This window comes from Lactuca saligna, chromosome 1, assembly GCF_052625555.1.
Source record: "Lactuca saligna cultivar CGN05327 chromosome 1, ASM5262555v1, whole genome shotgun sequence".
NCBI classification, from domain to species: Eukaryota; Viridiplantae; Streptophyta; class Magnoliopsida; order Asterales; family Asteraceae; genus Lactuca; species Lactuca saligna.
The window spans coordinates 7,816,149-7,840,253 of record NC_136417.1 but is presented as its reverse complement, the minus strand read 5'-3'; the positions used below and the strand labels follow the sequence as shown (position 1 = coordinate 7,840,253).

The window sequence follows — 24,105 nt, the reverse complement described above, 5'->3', positions numbered from 1 at the left end:
GGTATTGACGAACTCCATATTTTTATCTAGTTAATTTTGCCTTAACATATGTCGAAACAAAAACCATAATAGATGCAAGAAACCTAACATATAACTTTTCCCATTTTACCATTTGACTCCAAAACACAAACCAAGGGTTTAGAGCACATAACCAATATTATTAACTTCAAATAGGGTCTAAACCCTATTTCCTTGAAGCACAAGGTCTTTACTTGATCAATTTATTGTCCACAATCCCAAAATAAAAAACTTCTCAATACAAGATGTTACACTTTGTGCTTACAGTTTTGTGGTTTAACATTTCAGGTACTTCCAGTTTCAAAGGGAAGAGCTCGACTTGACTGCATAACACCCACTGATGGCTTTTCGGCATTGATAGTTATTATATTACTACGATGTTTGGAAAAATAAATTTTACTTTGATTGGTTTTTGCGACATCCCCATTTCCACGACCAGAAAAGACTGATTTTGTTTATGCTTTATAAAAATCAAAGTACCTCTTTTAATAAAAATATTGCGGAATTTGTTCCCAGTAAAACATGATAAATACGTTATCAAAGCATTTCTGAAGAAAATTATTTTTATTCATTTTAAAACATTTGGGATGTCATCGTCAATACAGAAACATAAACATAAACAAAACTTACATCCATTATCACTAGTGATTTATATCTCCTTAATCTCTTTGTATAATGTGACTTCATATCAACACCCGTGATATAAATAAATTTAGTGGGTCAGGTTGGGAAACCTGGTGAGCACATAAGGTTTTCAACCCACAACAATATAATTATTATGTTTAATCATCAAACAGTTAACCCAATTACCCATCCCCATTATCTTCTTTACTCTTAAGGATCTAACCTAAGAATCAACTATATCTCATTCATTCATTCCTAAAGATTATCGTAAGGAATATGTACGAATTCCATCGTTGTCAATGACACAACTGCTAGTTCTATCACTTAGGCGCAATTGCCAGAATTGTGACATTCTCTATGAGGCGCAACTGTCGATATTGTCCTTCAGGCACAACTGCTACGATTATCTTGTTTATTGACAATATTATTTTCGAGAGTCCACTAGCAATACATGTCAATGATTTTCTAGAACACCGATGAACACATCGTTCACAACACCTACATGTTGCGAGCCTGCTAGTGTTCCACTGGAATGCCTAAAATAGTTCGTGATTGTCATCCATACTCTGCTAGATGATGGGGCCAACATTTGGGAACACGACTTCTCACATCGTCCACCTCTCACCCTTACCTCGTGGTCTATATCACCTCTCAACTCATCATCCAACTCATATTTAATCTACCCATGTTTTACCCAACATATTATGTAGATATAAATACATATACAATTTAAATCGTATAAAACTTGTATAAAATCGTTCATCCAGCATAGATAGCAAGTATACAGATAATATGCACACATAGGACGTAGTTTATATAAAATACTTCATATCTATGTGTAAGATGAAAGCAACCATGCACTCACTTGAAAATGTGGTGACTCGGCACTCGGACAACACTTCGTTACTCTTAACACAATTTTCCATTGTCAAAACCTAGTATCATTACCAATAGAGTTTAGTCTAATATTCACCGAGACTAATTAATAGTCTTGCTGTTATTAGTATTATATAAGCACAAAACAATATTTCTCAACCACTATATACAGACAGGGGCCAGACATAAAACACCGGGGGGCAGGGCCATTTTGGCATATATCACTTCTAAAATCCAACAACCCTATGCGACCCTTTAAACCAGATTCCCCGTACCGCGAGTGGTTAAAAGATAGTATAAAGACACTTATATAACTCATATTAATAGCCCAAATACTTATTATAATGTCCTAATAACATTAATATATGAAAACATAAGATATACTAACAATAGGGTAGACGTAGCTCACTTACAACAATTTTTTTGCAAAACCAGACTTCGCTGGAGTAGTGTTTCCGAGCTAAAAAACTCTTATTCTCAGAGCCTTCTGGCGCTTCGGGACTTGCCTCTAGCACTTGGAAGCTGCTAGGGATTGGGGAGGAGAGGTTTGGAGTGATTTACGCCTCTATTTATAGGTTGATTTTGGTACGAACGCAACACGTTCCCTAGATGAATGCAGCGCGTTCGTTGCCACGTGTCGCCATCTTGTTCCAAGTCGTGGGGAAGAAGTTGTGGCCTAGATTGCGCCACGTATCACTCGCAGATTACTACACAAACTAATTATCTTCTAATATCCGTAACTTTTGCATACGAGATCCGTTTTTGATGTTCTTTATATCCACACGTAGGCGGAAACATGATCTGCAACTTTCATTTAGACTCCGTTGGCTAATTTTGACTTCATTTTTAAAATTATATTTTTAACAGGTCGGGACATGGATAGTCCGTTAAAAATTCATAACTTCTTCATCTTACGTCTGTTTTTCTTTGTCTTTTTACCGTTGCGCCACTATTAATGAGATCTTTGATTCTTATTTAGGTTGTGTCGGCTAAAAACCACTCGATCTAAAATTCGAGTTTCAGATGTGCACTGCTATGCCAAATCTTAGAAACTTCAAAACTTCCCCATACAAGTCAGATTTGGTCGTTCTTTTTTTGTATGTTCTCAGTTTAACGTATACTACAACTTTTGTTTAGATCACTAAAGCTAAAATGTCCTCTAGTATCTATCGTAAATTCACTATTTCCGTCTCCCAGTGTCATCTCGATGTTGCCGTAAAACTTCGACGAGGCATAACTTCTTTGTTATAACTCGGATTTCGGCGTTCTTTATATGTACGGAACCGTTGTAACATATACTACAACTTGGTTAAAATTAATCTTTATAAATAATCTTTCATCAAAAACTCATTTTTGATGCTCATTGTCTCCAAATTGACTAGTTAGGATCTACGGGCGTTACAGTTTTGAAGAAATGGTTATACGGATTTGATGGTTTAAAAATGATTTTTTTTTGTTGGTATTTTTGGGAAGTTACATGATCCACTTGCTTAGTTTGTGAGACTGAAGATGGTTTGACGGTTGTACGAATTGGATTGGTTTTGAAAAAAATGGTTGTAAGGGTTTGATGGTTTAAAAATGAATTTTTTAATATATATATATATATATCCAAATTGGAAGAAATCATACCTAGGTTGTTGAGACTGAAGACTCCATACAAACATTGCACCTAAAACGATTTTGACAACAACTCTAAAACTTTTGTCAAGATCGACGATCTGTAACTCAAACTCCAGATATTGAAATTGAAATCCATTCGGTCAAAACTTCCATATATATCTTAGGAACCTTCATTTAAAATTTCGTGAAGATCCAACGGTTTGATCTCGAGGGATCTTCCAAACACTACTGTAAGGTTTTCAAAAACGTAAATTTTGAAAATTTATCTTTGGCCTGAACTCTTCAAGGATCACAACTCTAAGGTTTGGGGCTGCCCCTAGAATGAAAATATTGATGAAATAGAGGCCGTTCTCGTTTTTAAACCATAACATGGTTTCATTTTGGCAAATTTGACACAACTGGTCTCTAAGTTCCAAGAAGTCCAACATTTTTAAGTTTCATAGGTGCCCCTTTCAACCTCCCCTCTCCATGCCTATACCATTTTAGGTTAGTAAATTGTTTCCTTCATTTTTAAAACTAAAACAATTATATTAAATAATTAAAATACGGAAATAATAAGATACCGGAAAACATGATGTTATATAATTATTAAATATTCATCACATGGTCAAACATATTATCCCACTTATCCTAAGGAAATTATAAGAATTTTGAAAAAAAACATAATGATTACAATGAGTTTTTGCGATCAATAAAAACCTTGTCAGTTCTAATACTTTTGCAAGACGGTTTCATAAACATCTTCAAATTGGGCTTATAATTTGCGATTGTTATGACAAAAATAAAAATTTTATTAAATAAATAGTAAAATAATAATAATATCACATAAATACAATTGCTAGTAAAATTTAAGAGTTTTATAACATTTAAATGAAAATATTTAAATTGAACCTTAAAAGTGAATATTGTAAAAGAAATACTATGCTTGACAACTGTTCAAACTTTTGTGCCTGTAGTTAACTTAGTCAATAATAATTTAATCAATAAAATATGATTATGGGGCTTTTGTATGAAGTTATATTAAATAGTCACAGCAAGTGGTCCCCATTTTGTGCAATAAGAAACATGAGGACTATATTTGTCAAAAAGAAAAAGTTTTAGGAGAAATAAATGCTCTCTCCCTCACATAGCTACTCCAAATGGCGATTCCAAATATTTTGATAGAGATCTAAGGCTAAGGTTTGAAGGTTTAGACAAATGTCACTACAAGAAATATATCCTTTAGCGGCGACACTATTAGCGGCGACTATTGGTTTTACCGGCGACTCTAGCTAGAGTCGCCGGTAAAGCCAATAGTCGCCGCTAATAGTGTCGCCACTAAAGGGTTGTCACCCGAATCCGCACTTTCCCCCTACATTGCATCTCAACCGTTCGATGAGATATCCAATCCAACGGGTGGGGTGCCTTATCCGGTCTAACCTAATACCGGCGACACGCATGTCGCCGCTAAAACTCTAAAAAAGTCGCCGCTAATTGTCTGCTAAAAATGACGCGGTACCCTTCTCTCCAGTTTGTCGCCGCTATTAACAATTGTCGCCGGTATTGACCCTCGCGTCGCCGCTAAAGGTGTCGCCGCTATTGATGATCGCAGATAAAAAAAAAACGCACGCAGATTACAGTTCCTTCTTCATTTCCCTTTCTGTTTGCTTCGAGTTCCTTCACCATTTTTCCGATTTCTTCTTCAATCTGCTTCTTTCAAGCAAATTTCTCCCCTCATTGTTCCAAGCAAGTGTCCCTAGGTGTGGTTAAAGCTTTGGGATCAATTTCTACCTCCATTTCTTGAAGAAAGGTAAGTTTTATTTTGATGATTTCATTTTTGTGTTGTATGAATGATAATAAATTGCTCATGTTCTTTATTTTTGGTGGTGTTGTTTTGGATTAGAAGCATTGTTCCAAGCAAGTGGTTAAAGCTTTGGGATCAATTTGTAGGTGCCTCCATTTGTTGAAGAAAGGTAAGTTTTTTTTTATGATTTCTTTTTTATTTTGTATGAATTTTGATTTGTAGCTTTATGTAGTGATTGAATGATAATAAATTGTTCATATTTTTGTTTTTGGTGGTATTGTTTTGGATTAGAAGCAAGTTATTCAATTTTTTGTTTGTGGTTATTTAATTGCAATTAGTTGTATAGCTTCAAGTTGTATTTATATGTGAAATTATGTGATAATTGTCATATGTGAAAATTGGATTGTATATTTTGTATTTGTTTGAATATATGTGAATTTGGTATATATATTCCAATGTATGTGTGTTTGATGTATATGTGGTATATTAGTAGAAGTTATATGTATTTGTTATAAGTAGAATGTTATTGTGTGTATGTGAATGTATGTATGTTTGTTGTAAATGTGATATATGATTGTGAAACTTTTGTATTTGGTATAAATAGGATGTTATTATGTATATATGTGAAATTATGTGTATTTGGTTTAAATAGGATGTTATTTTGTGTGTATTTGTATTTGATGTATATGTGGTATATGTATGTAAAACTATGTGAATTTCACCTTCTTATGTATTATGAAAAACTATGTGGTTTTGGTATAAGTAGGATGCTATAATTGAAATAAAAAAAAAATACATTATTTTTATAAATTGAAAAAAAAACACAAAAAAAAACTATAAAATTGTTTAAAAACTTATATACAAAAACTAGAAAGCTTCTAGTTTTTACCCAAGCTAACTCCAAATTAATTAACCAATAAGTTATATAGTTAACTTATAATTGGAAAAAAAAACACAAAAAAAATTATAAAAATCTTTAAAAACTTATATACATTTTAATCTCGACGGTAAAAAAAACAACACAACAACATAATACGTATGTAAAAGTATGTGGTTTTCTTATAAGTAGGATGCTATAATTGAAAAAAAAAATACATTATTTTTATAAATTGAAAAAAAAACACAAAAAAAAAACTATAAAATTGTTTAAAAACTTATATACAAAAACTAGAAAGCTTCTAGTTTTTAGCCAAGCTAACTTACAAGTAATTTTAATTAAAATTAATTAAAAAAATGCATAAATAAAAATTTTTAATTTATTTTTTTCATTTCTTTATTACTTAATTTTTGTATTATTTTAGATGTAAAAAAATGTGGATTGAAAAAAAACAATGTTAATTCTGTATACTAAACTCTAAACCCAAAATTATGTTTCAGCAACATCATGTCTATTGATAAAAGCTGGACTACTAATCCATATCGAAACCATCCCGAGTTCCAAGCAGGACTCAAAGCTTTTATTGAGAAGTCGAAGTTGCACGTTGATAGTAATGGTAAAATCAGATGTGCGTGTGAAAAATGTGATAACCGTTACTTCAAGTACCCGACTGTAGTTGAACGCCATATATTTATAAATGGTTTCAGTAAGGCGTACAAAATTTGGATCTATCATGGTGAATCTTTTATTCCTCCCGTCGTCTTGCCAAGTAACGAAATGGCCGATTTAATCGACGATGTGATGTGGGAGTCGAGAGAAAATGATACCAACCTCGATGAAGGAACCTCGAATACAAGGGGTAGCGGTGTGGATGATGATTTTGCACAGTTGTTGGAAGAAATGGAAACTCAATTGTATACTGGTTGCATCTTTTCTTCCCTTGAGTTTCTAGCAAAGTTAATGCATATCAAGGTGAACAACAAATGGACTGATAGTTCATTTGATCAACTCCTTGAGCTCTTGCAATTAGCATTTCCCAAAGGCAACAAGGTTCCCCTTTCACATTATCTAGCCAAGAAGAAACTAAAGTCTATTGGCCTGGGGTATGAGTCGATACATGTGTGTAAAAACGATTGTTGTCTCTTTTGGAAAGAACATGATTCATTGCAAGTTTGTCCCGTTTGTAAAGAGAGCCGATGGATCGATAAAAACACAAAGGGTAAGAAAGTACCTCATAAGGTGTTACGGTACTTTCCTGTGACCCCTAGACTACGACGTTTATATTGTTCGAGGCACACTGCCAAAAATATGATTTGGCATAGTACCAGACGTTCAGAAGATGGTGTGATGATTCATCATGTTGATGGGGAACATTGGCAAGATTTTGATAAAAAATACCCCGACTTCTCGAGTGAACCCCGTAACGTACGCCTAGGTCTTTCAGCTGACGGTTTCAATCCATTTGGAAACATGTGTAATCCACATAGCACATGGCCGGTCATACTCACCACATACAATCTGCCACCCTGGCTTTGTATGAAAGAGTCATCATTCATGTTGACTTTGTTGATTCCAGGACCGAAAGCTCCAGGTAAGGATATGGATGTTTTCCTTAGACCGTTGGTGGAAGAGCTTAAACATTTGTGGAACTCAGGCGTACGTATTAAAGATGTGGCGACAAACACATTCTTCACGATGAGAGCTATGTTGTTGTGGACAATAAACGATTGGCCAGTTCGTAGTAGTTTATCGGGTTGGAGTGGGCAAGGGTATAGAGCATGTGCTACTTGCAATGAAGACACTCCTTCGTACCGTGCAACAAACAAAGTCGTATACATCGGTCATCGTCGTTTCCTAGATGCTAATGATCCGTTAAGAAAGAGGTTGGACTTTAATGGGATGGAAGAGACAAGACCCGCTCCGAGACACTTTAATAATGATGACATACAAGAGCAACTAGGTCGTCTACTAACTCGTAAACCGGGTAAACATCCTGAGCATGGAGGCGGGGAGCCAAAGCGGCAAGATTATGAGTTGAACTGGTCGAAGCGAAGCATTTTCTTCGAACTAGAGTATTGGTCTTCTCTACAGTTGAAACACAACATAGATGTCATGCATGTCCAGAAAAATGTGGATGAGAGTTTGTTAGGTACTCTCCTAATGAACGATAAAAGCAAAGACACATCAAATGCACGAGAGGACTTGAGAATTCTAAACATTCAGAGAAATGAATGGTTGCAAAAAAATGGTGACAAGTTTCATAGACCCCAGGCAAGATACTCTTTCACGAAATCTAGTCGACAACTCTTTTGTCAATTTATAAAAGAGGTTAAGCTGCCGGATGGGTTTGGTTCTAACATTAGTAAGAAAGTGAACGATTCCACAGCCTTCGCAACCATCACAACCACCATCACAACCATCACAGGTAAAATAGCAATCTACTTTAGCATCGTAAAATGCATGTTGATTTGGTAGTTTTGGTTTTGTGGTGGTTATTTGCTAAAAAGTTTGGTAATTTAGTTTTTGTCCCAAGTGCAAAATATAGCAATGTACTTTGGTTTTCTATCTTACTTTAAAAATAACAATGTATTTTGATAGTTTTTGTTATTAATTATGTAGTTGGAAAATATAGCAATGTACTTTGTTTATGTTTGACGATCTAACTTATAATGTTATATATATTGTTATTAATTATGTAGTTGGAAAATCTTCGTGCAATGCTCGCCGACCCGGCATGTAGGGATGAGCTTTATTCGTTTTTTCAATCCCAAAACAATCAAGGAAACGATGGGAACGGCGATGAGGGTATGTAAAGAATGAGTTTTATTTGCATATGTTGTCTCGTTTTGCTACTTAGTAGAATATAAAAAAAATTTTGTTTTGCTACTCGGATAGTATGACTTTTGATATTTAATTGTATATTGGATGTTTGTTTGTAATAGGATGTTTGTTTGACACTATTATGTTTGATATTTAATAGGATGTTTGTTTTGTAATTAGCGTCGACACTATTGGTTTTGATATTTAATCGAATATTGTTATTACCGGCGATACTTTTACCTGCGATATTATCACCGGCAACACTTTTACCTGCGATATTATCACCGGCAACGAAAATCGTTATTTTAAAAAAAAAATTGAAAACAAATTACCGGCAACACTTTTACCGGCGACAGTTATCATTACCGGCGACACTTTTGCCGGCGACACTATTACCGGCGACACTTTTGCCGGCGACACTATTACCGGCGACAAATGTCATTCCCGGCGACAACATTATTAGCGGCGACAATTGTCAGTAGCGGCGACATCCTAATAGCGGCGACTATTATCTTTAGCGGCGACAAACTGATCAATAGCGACGAGGCAGTACCAGCGACTCATTACCGGCGACGCGTCGCCGCTATTATCAGTACCGGCGACATTTGGGACTTTTACCGGCGACTTTTGTCGCCGGTAATGGCCTTTTTCCTTGTGGTGTGTTGAAGCTACAGATCGTTATCAATGCAATTGAGGTATAACCTTCTCATATTTAACTCAAATCTTAATCTAGTGTTTGGTAATTTCACCAAATCCAGTTTTGTTAGTAAACTGATGATGTTTAGTTGATTCAAGTGCTTAATACATTATCTATATCATCAAGGGGTTTGTTACCCAACTAATGAATGGCCAAATCTCACCTTAAATGGTGGAATTAGGTTAATTGTAACAATAAGTCCATAACAATTTGAAATGAGTTTATGCTAACATGTACACTTGATTATAGAATCACCATTGGATCCTACTTCGAAGCATCTAAGTTAACTGATATGGAAATAAAATAAAATTATGATTCATGGACGTGATTCCATTGTTCCAATGAAGTTTGTAATTGGAATTGGAGATTTTAATGGTGATTCACCCTTGGAATTGAATAAAGAGGTTTCAAATATCTTTAAACTTCATTAAATATTAATCAAACTTGGAAATGAGTTGCACATACCAGATTTATATATTTTTTAGGACTTTATAGTGGCTTCCATGAGGTTACAACAATGATAAAGGATTTGAACATCGCAACGTTATAATTGTTGTTTGGAATCACACCGGAAGGTTGGAATTATAATCTTGAATTGGAATATGAATCTTGGATAATGATCAAGTTATGGTTCGAATGATTTTAATGATGATATGTTCATATGTAAGTGATTAATAACACACTGAAGTCAAAAATGTTTTAAGACATAAAATATACGATTGATATCTTTGTGGAAGCCTTAAATCCATAACATATTAAGAACTTTGACATTAAGTTCTTAACCTATTAAGTCATATTTGAAATATAATAATTTATATCAAAGAAGGTTAGTACGACTTAATTCAACCATTATTAATCATTGGTTAAGTTGTTAGAAAGATTAGAGGTCAAACACAAAAGTACAAGGCATAAAGGAGAAAAAATCACTTTTTCAGCACTTATTGGGCTAAAGTAAACTAGTGCATGTTCACACCCAATAGATGTAAAACCAGATGAGTCAAACATTTTGAGCTAATTCAAAAATGTTGTAATATAATTTTGGCTTTGTCCAGACGACCTCTAGTTGCTTTTATAACTTCGAGTTAGAGTAAAGATGGTATTTAGGACCTAAAATGAGTTAAGCAACTTATGAGGTTATTTTGGTCATTTCGTTATCATTTGATTATGATCAATATATGGAGATTAAGAAGTAAGACGACTTGGAAGAAGGTGGAATAACATACAATGCTAATTGATGTGAGTTTATGAGAAATGCATGTCCCTATGCCTATGTTATGTTTTTGGATTTAGTTTTGATATGATATATCTTTGAATCTATATGCGTACTATAACATTCATGCGAATTATCTTTGAGAGTTATATCTTATTAAGAGATAAAACCTATGTTTTGTTTTTAGAAGTGTTTTAGAACATCCTTATGCGCATTTACTTAGGATGATATTCGAGACTGAGAGACCCAAACACCCAATTTGAACTTGAGATATTCCCTCGATGGGTTTGAGGTATCCCTTTCACGGGTTATGCAATTACTTCAGCCGGATTGAGATATTTCATTTATAGGTTTTGCCGTTATTCCAACTGCATATAGATATTTCATGGGTTACAATTTAGAGTTTGGACTATTGTGAGATTAAATTTTATATGTCGATTAAATTCCCATTGGATTTTACTGAAACTTTTAAATATTATTGATATTGTCAGCTACCTAATGTTAGCTTATACCGACTCGATTGATTTATTTGATTATGATTAACTTTTAACTTTGGAATCATTAATGACTAAACCCTTTTGAACTTGTCATTGATTCCGATGTTGATTTTGACTTTTCGGCTCTTAAAACCATTGTTGAGATTATTGATCATTTGATATTTATGTTGTATCAAAATATCATTTTGACCCTTTTCACTTTGGATTCTGTCTCAGTAAACCTTTTGACCTGATATTAGTTTGGATTCGGGACACTATTATTCAATTTATTTAATAATATTGAAATGTTACAAGTTTGATTATTTGCAACTGATTATAAGTTGGTCTCAAGTATGATTGATTGCATAATCATTACTCTATAACATTCATGAGAGTAATGATCCTCTATATACACCATTCATTAATCAACATTTCACAAGCAGTCTCGGTACACAATACGGATTAGATGTATATAAAATATTATATAGGTCTTCATATCTGGTTTAATTTATGACTCGTCAGAAAAAGCAAAAGATGCGAATAAAATTGTCCAGAATATATAAAAAGTCCCAACATAACATTAACATACCAACACCAACTATACAAACATCACATCACATGATATGACAACAAACGGGTCGGGTCAATGAGACAGTGATGCAAGGGCACGGTGTGATTGAAAGGCACAAGCACAGTGGACGGAGGTGAGGTTCAGACAACCGCTTATTATAAGAGAATGCCTGCCCGCACATGTGTGTAGTGCAGGGAACGAGTCACAAAGTGCTTGCACAGCTGGCGGTGTTAGGGCGGTGCATTGGCTGATGTTCAGATTTATGAGCCCTTCTTCTTCTTCTTCTTCCTCCTTTTTTTCATAATACCTGCTTTTCACCGACTCCCATACTTCCTGCTTGTTTTTCACTCGGCTGTGGGCTAAAGCGTAAATTGCTCTGTCTGTTATGTTCTGACAGTAGTATAGCCCCAGAGACCGAAGGTGTAAGCAGTTGTTTGCTAAAGCTATCACACTCTCATCTGCAAAACAATGTTAAGGGTTAAATGCAAGACATAGCAACATGCTTTTTGTATATTGTAGCATCCTATTTTACCATTTCTTCCTACAAAAATGTCATCCAAATTCAAATACAAAACAATGTCATCAAAAGTCAAGACAATTTGAATAAGAAATTATTTAGGTTTGAGATTCAGAAAATCGATTACTACCTGTTATAAGAACACACCCACACAAGTCAATAGCACGAAGATCCGGACACCCATAAGCCAAACTCATTACTCCAACATCACTAACTCCTTCACACCAACCAAGATTTATCGACTGAAGTTGTTGACACTTGTACCCTATAGCCTGCATGCATTTCAACCCTCCAAAATTTTCAAATAGATTCGCTTATACATTTCAAGACTTGAATCACGCAAATGTAGCATACTGTTTCTTTGACTTAATTCACAAGAGCTATAGTTTTTTTTTTTTTTTGTTCTCAAATATTTTTTAAACATCAACTGAAGGTTCAAAATCTTGGTTTTTACCTTGAGGGCATTGTCGGATGCAGCTTTTACACATCCACAAAGGTTCAAAATCTTCAATTTCCTGCAGTAGCCACTGAGATACACAAGACCTGCATCACTAAAAGCAGAGCAGCCACTGATATTGAGCTTGATAAGATCTGGACAACCACGAGCCAAGGCATAAAGGGACCAATCACTTAATTTAAAGCTCTTGCTCAGATCAAGATCCTCCAACTCATGGCAGTTTGCAGCAATTGTCTCAACTGCATGATCATCAAGCTGTGGTTTACTTTGCCGAAGGGTCAAAACCCTTAATTTTGTGAATTTAGGAGCAAGAGAAAGCACCATGTCGTTCATGTTGTTTTTGCACCTACATAAAAAATTAACCAATCAGACAATACCAAATCCATATCCAAGAAAACGACTCTGTTTAACTGAAAAGCTTGTGTTTTATGCAGAATCCACAAAAATTAATCCAAAAACATAAGCATAAAAGTAAAGGGTGAAACGAAAAGGGAGAAGATACCATGAGAGTGAAAATTGAGTAAGTCCCCAACAAATAGCATCCCTCCATCCACTACAGACACCAGAAGCAACTATGACCGTCCGATCATCCAACAGAGATACAATCCTCATCAAAAGTTCCATCGGAATGTCCTTCCACTCAGTAATAACCCTACCCACACTCCCAAGGACCATCATGTTATTGAAATACATGTTCAATTCATCGGTTTGCATCGTTGATATTCGATAAATATCCAAACGACACCCTTAGATAAAACGCCTTGTTTCTGTGATCATAAAGAAAAGGGCGATGAGAAACAGTAGGAAAGACAAGAATTAAAGCAATACAACTGTCAAGAAGCTGGGAGGAGGCTTTGATGATACATGAAGTTGAGTAAAGATGAAATACCTAACTACGGAGAATGTGAAGAAGCGCAGAACACGGAGACGAGAAAGTAAACGTACCCTAATTCTTCAAATAAAAAAGAACTGGGTTTTCTTTGCGGAAGAGAAATGAGGGAAATATGGATTCGGATGAAACTAGACATCGAGCGGAAGCATCTAGTGCTCCAAAATTGCAAGTAATTCCAAAATTGGTAACAAGAAAGCGGTGTTTTCCGGATTTTAACAAGTGGCTCAACTGCTGTGAACACTAAATTACAAGTATGGATGGAATAAAGAGAAGGTAGTTTTAGTTATCGTGGATTATTGATATGTGTATGGCGTAAATGAAGATACTTTTGTTGTATTTTCTTCGTCTAAAAAGCTGTTCCTTCCAAGATCACGAGGAGAGGTTTATCGAGGAGGGGAAGCGTGACGAAATGAAAGAAACGGGTGACACGTACGAAGCCACGTGTAAGGGATCGATGGTTGTGTGTGCCTGGGAGAGATCATGGTCCCACGTGCCTAACAAAAGGGTACTGTTTTAAATTTTAAATTTTCTTGCTACCAAAATTTCCCTTTCATTTCCTATGGTAAAAATATTTTGTCATTTTCATATTTTATGTATTTTACTAATCACATTATACAAGATATTAATTATATCGGTTTAACACATTATGTCAATCGTTTTCCAAGTGTTTGCGAGTTTTAAAAACTAAAACTATGCTTAAATATTAAACGTGAAGATCACAATGATTTCATTAACCTGTGAGAGACCAATATCCAAAAACATGCCAAAAACGAGATATAAGGAAATCCTTATTAAATATTTCCGAAGTTCACTTCAAACGCTTCATGTAAGTAAGCCAGCGTAAAGTGATTTCTAGTATAATTTGCTTTGTTAATTAACTGTCAAACAATTGAAGACAAACATAATTTTTGAAAAATTCATTTTACACTTGAGAACTAAATCTCGGGTAAGGTTTTTCTTGATGCAATTGTGACCACAGAACAATAGATTAATTATGTATCAACCAGTGATAAAATTCTTTTTTTTTTGGTGGTGGATTGTTAATATAGTTTGATAAAAAAAAAAAAATCAAATACATGTTTATGCAATCATTTTCCACCTCTTGACCATAATAATGCATGTATCAACGTATCACATATTGTTGTTCCCTTTTCTAGATTATTGTAAATACTAATCTATAACATTTCTGTTTTCATAAAAGAATAACAACAAATTATATTACAAGCAAAGAGACCAAACAAGTCAAATTGCACTCCAATGCTCTAGTCTCTTATTTACTTACCAATAAGAGGAGAGACTTATTAGTTCTTAAACATAAACATACATCTTAATTTTACAATCATAAAACAAAACAAGACACAATATTCACGAAAAAAGAAAAAAAAAAAAAAAAAAAAAGTGAACATGGCCTTGCTCAAACAAAGCTATCGTACGCCAAAATTATTCTATACAAACATCAAACACAAACTTGACTTACAGTTTTCAAGCCTCAAGGCAAGAAGCGTTCCAACAAGCTCCCAAATGAGAAGCTCGTTTTATTTGTTGGTTGTGGTTGTTTTGAAGTTGACGTTAAAGTTGAAGGGGGTTTTTTAACATTAAGCATCATTGTTTGGCCTACTTCTTTTCTCAACCTTTCAATGGTTTTCATGTCTACTGGATTCCCAGAACCAGAAGCATCTCTTACATAAAAAATGTTCACTGCTTGCTCCCCAACAGTTGTCACACCCGCTCTCGACACTGAAAGCCCGTTTTCCCGAAGGACACGTGTCACTTCCGAAAGCAATCCTATTCGGTCTTTTCCACACAGCTCTAGGCTAAGACCCTTCATTACAAAAACATCTCTTTTTAACATTCAAATACCAAAAATGCCCTTAGAATTAATCTTCCTTACCTCGCTTACTCTACGCAGAATTGCAGCCTTGATACACCTAACAACCCTTTCCTCCTCTCCTTCAGTGTTCACAGGGGTGCCATCCGCATGACGAATATAGTACTCCTGAATTTTTAAAAACCATCTTCAGTTTCGTCAATGAAATATAACAAAAATGTTAGTGGCTTTTATGTATTGGTAAATGGAATACCTGTGTTGCATAGGGGGTATCTGATGAGATTGTGGCATGAAAGACAACATATTTCATGTCTGTAAGGGTACAGACGATATCAAACATAAGTTTAGGCCGATCCCTACAGCGCACAGTCACCACGGAGTATCCCTTCTCCAGACACCGATCAACCGAAATCTTCAACTCCAAAAACGCAGCACAATCAGCCTCATCTCTCAACCCTTTCCCTTCATAATCCATTTCAGCAAACAACATCTGGTGTAACCTTCGGTCAATATGAGTCAAACCCATTGAGAAATTAGTATGAGCCACTTTATCATCATCTCCACAGACACGAAGTATGTTCTTGAGCTGTTCTTCCATGGCTGACAATCGAGTCGGATCATCTACGCCTCCAGCAGTCGTATCATCGTTTAAATAAACAACACATGCTATTTTTGTGTTGTGGGTCCATACCTCAGCAGCTGCTACATTAAATTTAAGGTTTGCAATTACGGCTGAGATTTCGGATAACAGACCCGGGCGGTCCCTACCAACAAGCTCAATGGCCGTGTAGTCTCCCATTGAGTGGACCCCGACTCTCTTTGCGGGCCATGTCTTGCTTTCGTCTGACGTGTGCCCTTTCGGACCAAGAGCCTAAACAAAAATTTGCAAGATTTAGTCATTTAGATACAAATATATATAATTTTTTTTTATTAAAAAAAAAAAAACATATACCTTTTCTATGTAATCAATCGTCATTCTGTCTGTTATTTTGTTTCCTTGTTGGTCAGTGACATGAAACACTGTAGAAGAAAAACAGGAAGAACTAGTAACTAAACTCGTATTTTTATTTAATATATTTATGTTCATGTAATAATTAATAAATATAAACATACCATCCATGAACCATCCACCATCAGAGGAGATGTAAGCTTTAGTAATAATGAGATCCAGGTCTGCTAAGATTTGGACCACTTCCAGTAGTATTCCTGGTTTGTTTACACTGTCAACCTATCAAACACATACAAAAAATAAATCCAATTATTTGTTGAAAAGTTGGTATATTTGTTATGTGATAAAAGGGTAGAAAGGTTACCTTGACTAAAGTACATTCACCACAACTATGGTTATCTACAGAAACCCTTGGAGGGTTTATTCGGATGCTTAAGCTCTCATACTCAGGGTCAAAGTAAGGCAATCCACCTGGGGCCATTGATGAGGGTGTAATGTAAGGAGATGTCACCCTCTGTACATTTTTAATAATTACATTAGTTTTGGTTTCTGAATATGTGAAATAAGGTATTTCATGAACAGCATATCACATGATGGTTTGGTTGCCCTGTGAATACCCTTGCACCCCTGAGACAAAGACTTGGGAGTATCATAAACAATGATAATTATCTGTATCTATCATTAATGTCATCAACAGTTTAACTATTAAAGCATGCAACCCCAAACACAAAATGTCAAAAAGATCATGAATAGTTAATATACGTAAATGGAAAAAGATAAGTGTAGTAGAATATGGTACAACAGATATATAGGACATGCACATAAAAAAAGGACCCTAATATTAACATAATCATATTTGCTGAACACTTGTCCTTAAGTCAAAGCAAAGACCTTTCTCATGCAAGAACTGAACTTCAGGACTAGATATGGAGATTAAAAACACACTTACAGTTGGAGAACAACCCGAAATGAAAACATAGAGTTTATAGCTTTAGTTTTAACCTAACTATATAAGAATATAAAAGGAGAATATTGGAATTTGCCTCATGCGTAGTTTCTGGTGAAATCTTTGTGATTAACTAAAAATATTTCTTGAAATACAACATCAAGATGCTCATTCCTAATTCGGAAACATAACATTAGATGTGTAGTAAAACGATTGTTGCAACTTGAAGAATCAGAATCAGAACCTATCAATCTATCAGATAAGTAGTTGCTTACAGCTAGGGATAGGTAGGTAATTTTACATTTTATTTCAATCTCTATCAATTTTTTACAGCAATTTCATAACTACCACTCCAACTCTTGACCCTAGATGATAGGAAATCCAGAATCATAATCAATTTGACTGAAACCCTTGAACCTAAGTAATTTAATGCAGTAATCAGCTTAAATATACATCTAAGCAGTAAATACCCCCTATTTGCTAGTAAAATTTTGAGGGCCTAAAAGATATGTTTGACTTCTTGCTGAAATTTTCACCATGGCAGTTGAAGCACACATCCATACTTGTTTCATTAGCAGTTTAAGAGGTACCTTCAATGAAACCCTTTCGGTACTAATCTCAACGAACAAACCGATAACAAATTATGCAATCCGCTAATTGGATAAATTATAGAAAGCATAAACACTGCCCAACCTTTAAATTTCATCAAACCAAATCATGAAGGTGAACCAATACAAAGCACGAAATCGATAAATTATTAAACATTCTATTGATCTAACACAAAATTAACTATTACCGAAAGAAGATTGGAGAAACCAAACGATTTCCAATTGTGTTATTCAATTGAAAGCATAAAAAACAACGAGAAGCACACAACCGAAATCAATCGCGCAGAAAAATTTATCGTGTACTGTAAAATCAATCAAAATAGGACGAACCTTTACTGTATGGCCACCCCCATTAGCAGAATCAAGTAGAAGCACATGAGAGTAATGATAAAGTGAAAAAGACACTCACAAATTCTTGTGCTTTCGACGTCGGACGAGCACTTAATTTATACCAGTGCCCCTCCCACTCTCTCTATCTCCTCTTTCTCTCACTAGAAGGTTCTCATGTATGCGTTTCTCTTTCTCTCTCTCTATATGTATACATATCATGTGTGTATATATAGAGAGAGAGGTAAACAAACACACATGTGTGTAACGTATTTATCGATTGCAGGTGGCCTTGGCGCGAGTTTGGAGGAAAATGAAGAACAGAAATATTAGCCCTGCTTTCGTTAACCTTATTTTAAGATTTTTCTTGATGATTATTATCTTTTGGTACAAAATAACTAGGGCTAACGAATGATCAAAATTATTATGAGATAATAAGGTATTTTACAACATCCTTTTGAGGATTACTTTTAATTCTATGAAATTATATTTCAACGGTCTTGAACATTTATATGTTATTTAGGGTATCTTTATGTTTCATCGGTAAATTTTATTTTGTTTATAAAATTTGAAGATTTTAGGTGTTTAATTAAAACTATAAGAAGTTTTTAATTTATTGGTTTATAAATGTATTATAACGAAATGTTTGGAAGCTTTTGATAAGTTAGAAATTTATAACTTATTAAGAATGAGTTATATACGTTATATGAAAATATCAATATCAGTTCTTTAAAAAAAAATCATTCAAACATTCATTTTAATTTATATCGATATAGAATCTTATCTAAAATTCCATATCAATATCAGTTCTTTAAAAAAAAATCATTCAAACATTCATTTTAATTTATATCGATATAGAATCTTATCTAAAATTCCTTCGATAAGAACCGTTTGTAAAAATAAAATAATCTCATGAAAAATACTCCAACTTTTTGCAAAATTAATTTTTTTAATAGTTATAGTATATTGGACTTTATGATATCTTCCAAGTTTGAATAAAAATAAAATGTGAAACTCGTAAGGGTAGTAGGAATGAGAACGGTAAGAGCATGACAAAGATAATATGAAAGTTGATAAGAAATATATCAATGTGAATGCTCTCATTTCTCTATCATCGACACCCAAAAGTTTTCTCTCATCAACAAAGACTTGGCAAGGGAGAAGGCTGAGGAGGAGTCGGCACCCGCAACACCACTCCCACTAGCCTAAGAACTATGCCACTTGATTTCATTTCGTGCTCCGTATAAGTCTTTAGTCGTAAAGACTCGTGATAAGGAATTTCCCCATGTAGTAACTAATGCAAAATGCACTGAATTAATGAAATTAAGTACATATCCATAGATGAATTAGGAAAATCGTAAAATATGTTTTTATTTTGTAAAAAAGTATTTCATGTAGGTTGATGTTTTTAACATTATCAAGTCATTTTAAGTAATTGTTTTTTTACAAGGATCAAAAAATATTTTATTAGTGTATCCACATAGTTATGAGATGTTTTCTTTTGTTTTTAGATTTCATTAGTGTATCTACATAGTTATGGGATGTTTTCTTTTGTTTTTATACATGTTGAAGTCTCTCTCTCTCTCTCTGTGATAATTAACATGAGACTCCACACATATTTTATATGATGCGAGAGCCAACATCTACACCCATATGACTTAACGCATTCTTGTCTAACCTAATCGAGCTTATATTTCTAAGGTAAAATATTAGTATATCACACATCATTATGACACACTTATGTCTGTATTATATGTTGTAGCCTCCTCTTTCTACATAATGACTTTTAAAAAAGTTAATATAAAGCTCCACATATATCTTGCAAATGTTGATTATGATCTAACACAAATTATGTGGAGTGCATATTTGTGCAAGGATAATTAGATCATGAACCAATAAATACCAAGGATAGAGAGGTCACATTCTAACAAGGTTAAAGGGAAAATTCCTTTAAGATTTAAAGGGTAGTACCCAAACAAATTCAAGGAAATTTGGATACAACATGGAAAAATTAGTTTTTTTGCTACGTATCATCTACAAACTAACCAACTAAATTTATGATTTAAACCGATCAAGTCACTTTATGATTTAAACCGACCAAGTAATGTTGGTAGTTTGGGACTAACTTCTAGAATATGATATGTTAGGAAGTTGAAAGTGTGGACCGACCATAACTGGCCATTAATCGTTTGTAACTACCGAAATTGATATATTGAAACTCTTATCCATTTGTGGGTAATAGCGTCATTATTATCCATTTATGAGTTATGAGTATTTGGTTCTTTTAAAGTTTCATATATAATAATATTAGTTTATAACTTGTAGAAACCACAGTTATAATATTAATTAAATTTTCATAGTAAAAAAAACTCAAAATTATTAATCAACAAATTATATTTATTAGTTATATAAAATTATAATCGTTGATTTAATTAAATACGTAAAATTATATTACCTTATAATTTGTATTAATTTTATTTTATTTTTTATTCGATTGTTATCAATTTAATGTAATTAGAATGACAATTTTAGAATTTAAAATTTGAAATGAAGAATCAATAGGTTGACAAGTGACACTATAACATCCTGATTATCAAGTATTTTTCTTTTAACCCCCTTAGTATGATAATTGTTTGCATTTTGGCCCTTGGTGGTGTTTTGGTGATTTTAGCTAAGGACTTAGTACGCGGGGCGTACGTTATGTATGTTGGTCGTATTTGGGTGGAGCTTAGTACGCTGGGCATACTCTGCGTATGTGGTGGATCCTCAAACCCTAATTTTTAGGGTTTGTTTGATATATACAACATTAACTTCTCATTTCTCATTCACCGTTCAGCCTCCATCTAGAAAATCATTCCTTAGCCAACCCCAATCCTCTCTAGTGCATTTTTAAGCTTTGGTGTATGTTTTGGTGTCCTTGAAGGAACAAGTTGGAAGAGAAGATCATCCTTGAAGAGTGGAATACTTTGGATCCAGGATTCCATCATCTTTTGACACCCTTTGGAGGTATAAAGTTATGAACTTGATGTTGATTTCATTTAGATCTTGTTAACCTTAGATTTGTGGTTATTTTGGTCCCATAAGGTTGGTATTTTGAGTATGTGGTGCTCTAATCCTTTTGAGCTGTCCTTTCAGACGTTTGGGGGTTCCTTGAAGCATAAAAATGTGATATTGAAGGTGATATTTAGCACATGCATGTGTCAGAGGGTCTTAGCGGGTTAAGAACATAGGGTTTTGGACATTAAACTCTTATTAGCCATGCAAGACCATAAAGTTGGAAACTTTATGGTTAAGGTTTAACAACCCAAATTTTTACAAAGAAAAATTTTCATTTTTCAATAATCAAACCATTTGCATAAACCATAAATTTCGGAAAACATTTGTTTTCAAATTCACGTTCAATACATCATTATCTTCTTTTAAAACATCAGAGTGTCCCGAAACACATTAATAAAGGAGAGATAGAGTGCATGTTGCGTCATAACGCCTTGCCCTTGCCCTTGGGCTCAGATATACCTGAAACAAATTCACAAACGGTAAGCTTGAAAGTTTAGTGAGTTCCCCAGAGCACACCTACACACAATCGCGTATAGCATATCATACTAGCTAAACAGTTATCCAAGACACATAAACCATATATGAAAATCACATAAGGAAGCCCTGTAAACCCTCCAAGGTCTTACTGCGGGTGCCATGGGAACCCCCACATGGTCTTAGTCCAGTGCCTCGGGAACCCCATCGAGGTCTTTGACCTAGGATGCCAAGGAAACCCTCCAGGGTCTTACACCTAAGTGCCTCGGGAACCCCCTAAGGTCTTACACATAAACAAAATCACATAGCACACCCAATCACAAAATATCTAACATATGCATCATTATTACGGAATGGGCTGACCTTGGTGCTTTAGACCCATTGGTATGGTGAAGAGACTCACCTCAATCTGCTGAATACAAACACTACCCTCCTAACAGTCCACAATCCCCCGGGCTGGACAATAATAGGTAATATAATCAATATTAGAACTTTAAATTAACCAAGGGGAAACCAACCTCCAAACCCCTCCCTAAGGCCCAAATACCCTTTTCTTACTAATGGGTCCCATAGTCTAAGTCCAATATCCTTCATGGGCCTCTTGGCCCAATAAGGCCAAACCATTGCATCCATGACCCATACAGATGAAGAATCCCACAATTCACAGAATACAACCAATCCATATACCCAAATGAGGCACACAGTCTTAAAAATCCAAAACAGATTAAGGCCCAACTGTTGCTGTGTACGCCCAACGTACCATCTTGGTACGCACATCGTACTGAGGGTTTGGGGCTACGCGTCGTGTACAAGTGGTTACACGCAACGTACACCCAGTTTAAACACTTGCTCCATTAAGTGCTTAATGCTTGGTTTCCTTACGACCAAAAGTCAGATCTATGTCTGTTAAAACGTCATAAGGCATAAAGTTGCCAACTTTATGCACTTGCATGCCTCAAAATCGTCCAACACTTCCATTAAGACCTTTTAAAGGTTCTTAATCCATGCATGAGGCCTAAACATCCATCAAGATCCCATTTTTATGCTTCTAAATGACCAAGGGACCTCAGATCTGTCATCCTCGTCTTATGGAGTTGCTTAACTCACCAAAAGAGGTCCAAAACCAACCAAATGGGCAAAAGTAGAAAGCCCTAGCTAGATCTAAGGATTTAGATGGAAAGGTGCAAGATTTTTACCTCCAGAAGCTTTGTAAGGTGATTTTGGTGCAGGATCTTGAAGCACATATATGATCCAAGCTTTCTTGACCACTTCTTCTTATTGCAATGAACACTAAAAGGTCACAAATGCACTCTTTTAAGCTCAAGAATGATCCCACAAGGTTCTCTAGGGATACAAGGACGCTCTAAGGCTATGGAGGCTCTCTGGGGTTAATTCCAAGGGACTTAAGATCGTTTAAATAGGCCTCATGTCCGAAGATTAGGGTTTTGGATCTCTGACACGTACGCCCGACATACCCTTACGTACGCCCAACGTATGTGAGTTACCTCCGTGATCAATCATGCAGAGTACGCTAAGCGTACACCTAGGTACGCCAACGTACTCGAGGGACCAAATACGATCATAAATGAAATCTTGAAGGTTTCCAAGACATACCAGATTAGCGTGTTACAACTCTCCCCCACTCGGATTAGACTTCGTCCCCGAAATCCGTAGCGGTTAACAGATCAGGGTAATGCTCCCGCATTTCCTCTTCCAGCTCACACGTCCATTCGGAGCCCTTCCGGTGCTGCCATTGCACCTTTACCAACTTCAATTCTTTGTTGCGATGACCCTTTGTCTTCCTATCTAGGATGGTAACCGGCTTCTCGACATAATTCAGACTCCCATCCACCTGAATGTCGTCCAAGGAAACAACTGTGGTCTTTTCAGCAATACACTTCCGAAGCTGAGACACATGGAATGTATTGTGAATTTGACTAAGCTCCTCGGGAAACTCTAAACGATAGGCTACCTTGCCCACCGGGGCCGTGATCCTAAACGGGCCTATGAACCGAGGCCTTAACTTGCCTTTCTTGCGAAACCTGATAATCCCTTTCCAGGGCGACACTTTCAATAAGACAAAATCCCCCACTTGAAACTTGAGAGCTGATTGTCGTTGATCAACATAGCTCTTCTGGCGGCTCTGCATGACTCGAAACCGGTCGCGCACCTGCTGAATCGACCCGATAGTCTTGAGCACTACCTCAGTGCTCCCCATGATCCAATGCCCAACCTCGTCCCAACACAACGGGGTCCTGCACCTTCGCCCATATAACATTTCGAATGGAGCACGGTCAATACTGGCGTGATAACTGTTATTGTACGAAAACTCTGCCAGTGGGAGGTATGTGTCCCAACTTCCTCCAAAATCCAAAATGCATGCATGGAGCATGTCTTCCAATTTATGGATCGTCCTCTCACTCTAACCGTCAGTCTGAGGGTGATATGCTGTACTGAAATGTAGTTGTGTGCCTAATT

The 24,105-nt window shown here is 35.4% G+C and overlaps 4 protein-coding genes across 12 annotated transcripts; 1 reads left to right on the top strand and 3 right to left on the bottom strand.

The window, feature by feature from the left end:
• The first annotated feature begins 6,305 nt into the window (after nt 1-6,305).
• Nucleotides 6,306-8,172, top strand: LOC145002309 (uncharacterized). Its single transcript, XM_078961609.1, has 2 exons — nt 6,306-8,069; nt 8,125-8,172. The coding sequence occupies exons 1-2, from the start codon at nt 6,306-6,308 to the stop codon at nt 8,170-8,172; spliced, it is 1,812 nt and encodes a 603-aa protein (XP_078817735.1).
• A 3,364-nt stretch (nt 8,173-11,536) lies between these two features.
• On the bottom strand, nt 11,537-13,815 carry LOC145043547 (F-box protein SKP2A-like). 2 transcript variants are annotated; one of them, XM_078992346.1, is made up of 5 exons: nt 13,492-13,815; nt 13,049-13,313; nt 12,544-12,892; nt 12,220-12,361; nt 11,537-12,030 (listed from the first exon to the last, which is right to left on the bottom strand). In XM_078992346.1, the coding sequence occupies exons 2-5, from the start codon at nt 13,258-13,260 to the stop codon at nt 11,645-11,647; spliced, it is 1,089 nt and encodes a 362-aa protein (XP_078848472.1). In that variant the 5' UTR covers nt 13,261-13,313; nt 13,492-13,815; the 3' UTR covers nt 11,537-11,644. The 2 variants fall into 2 exon arrangements, with proteins under 2 accessions (XP_078848472.1, XP_078848399.1); XM_078992273.1 differs by having other exon boundaries at nt 13,436-13,814.
• An 863-nt stretch (nt 13,816-14,678) lies between these two features.
• ACR3 (ACT domain repeat 3) lies at nt 14,679-18,399 on the bottom strand. 8 transcript variants are annotated; one of them, XM_078991894.1, is made up of 8 exons: nt 18,100-18,399; nt 16,806-16,842; nt 16,580-16,729; nt 16,380-16,494; nt 16,219-16,286; nt 15,520-16,137; nt 15,330-15,434; nt 14,679-15,260 (listed from the first exon to the last, which is right to left on the bottom strand). In XM_078991894.1, the coding sequence occupies exons 3-8, from the start codon at nt 16,694-16,696 to the stop codon at nt 14,928-14,930; spliced, it is 1,356 nt and encodes a 451-aa protein (XP_078848020.1). In that variant the 5' UTR covers nt 16,697-16,729; nt 16,806-16,842; nt 18,100-18,399; the 3' UTR covers nt 14,679-14,927. The 8 variants fall into 8 exon arrangements, with proteins under 8 accessions (XP_078848020.1, XP_078848225.1, XP_078848153.1 ...); XM_078992099.1 differs by having other exon boundaries at nt 18,179-18,399; XM_078992027.1 differs by lacking the exon at nt 18,100-18,399 and adding an exon at nt 17,958-18,093.
• Nucleotides 18,400-23,275: 4,876 nt separating this feature from the next.
• LOC145002303 (uncharacterized) lies at nt 23,276-23,845 on the bottom strand. The gene has a single exon (XM_078961602.1). The coding sequence runs from the start codon at nt 23,843-23,845 to the stop codon at nt 23,276-23,278; it is 570 nt and encodes a 189-aa protein (XP_078817728.1).
• Between the last annotated feature and the right edge of the window lie 260 nt (nt 23,846-24,105).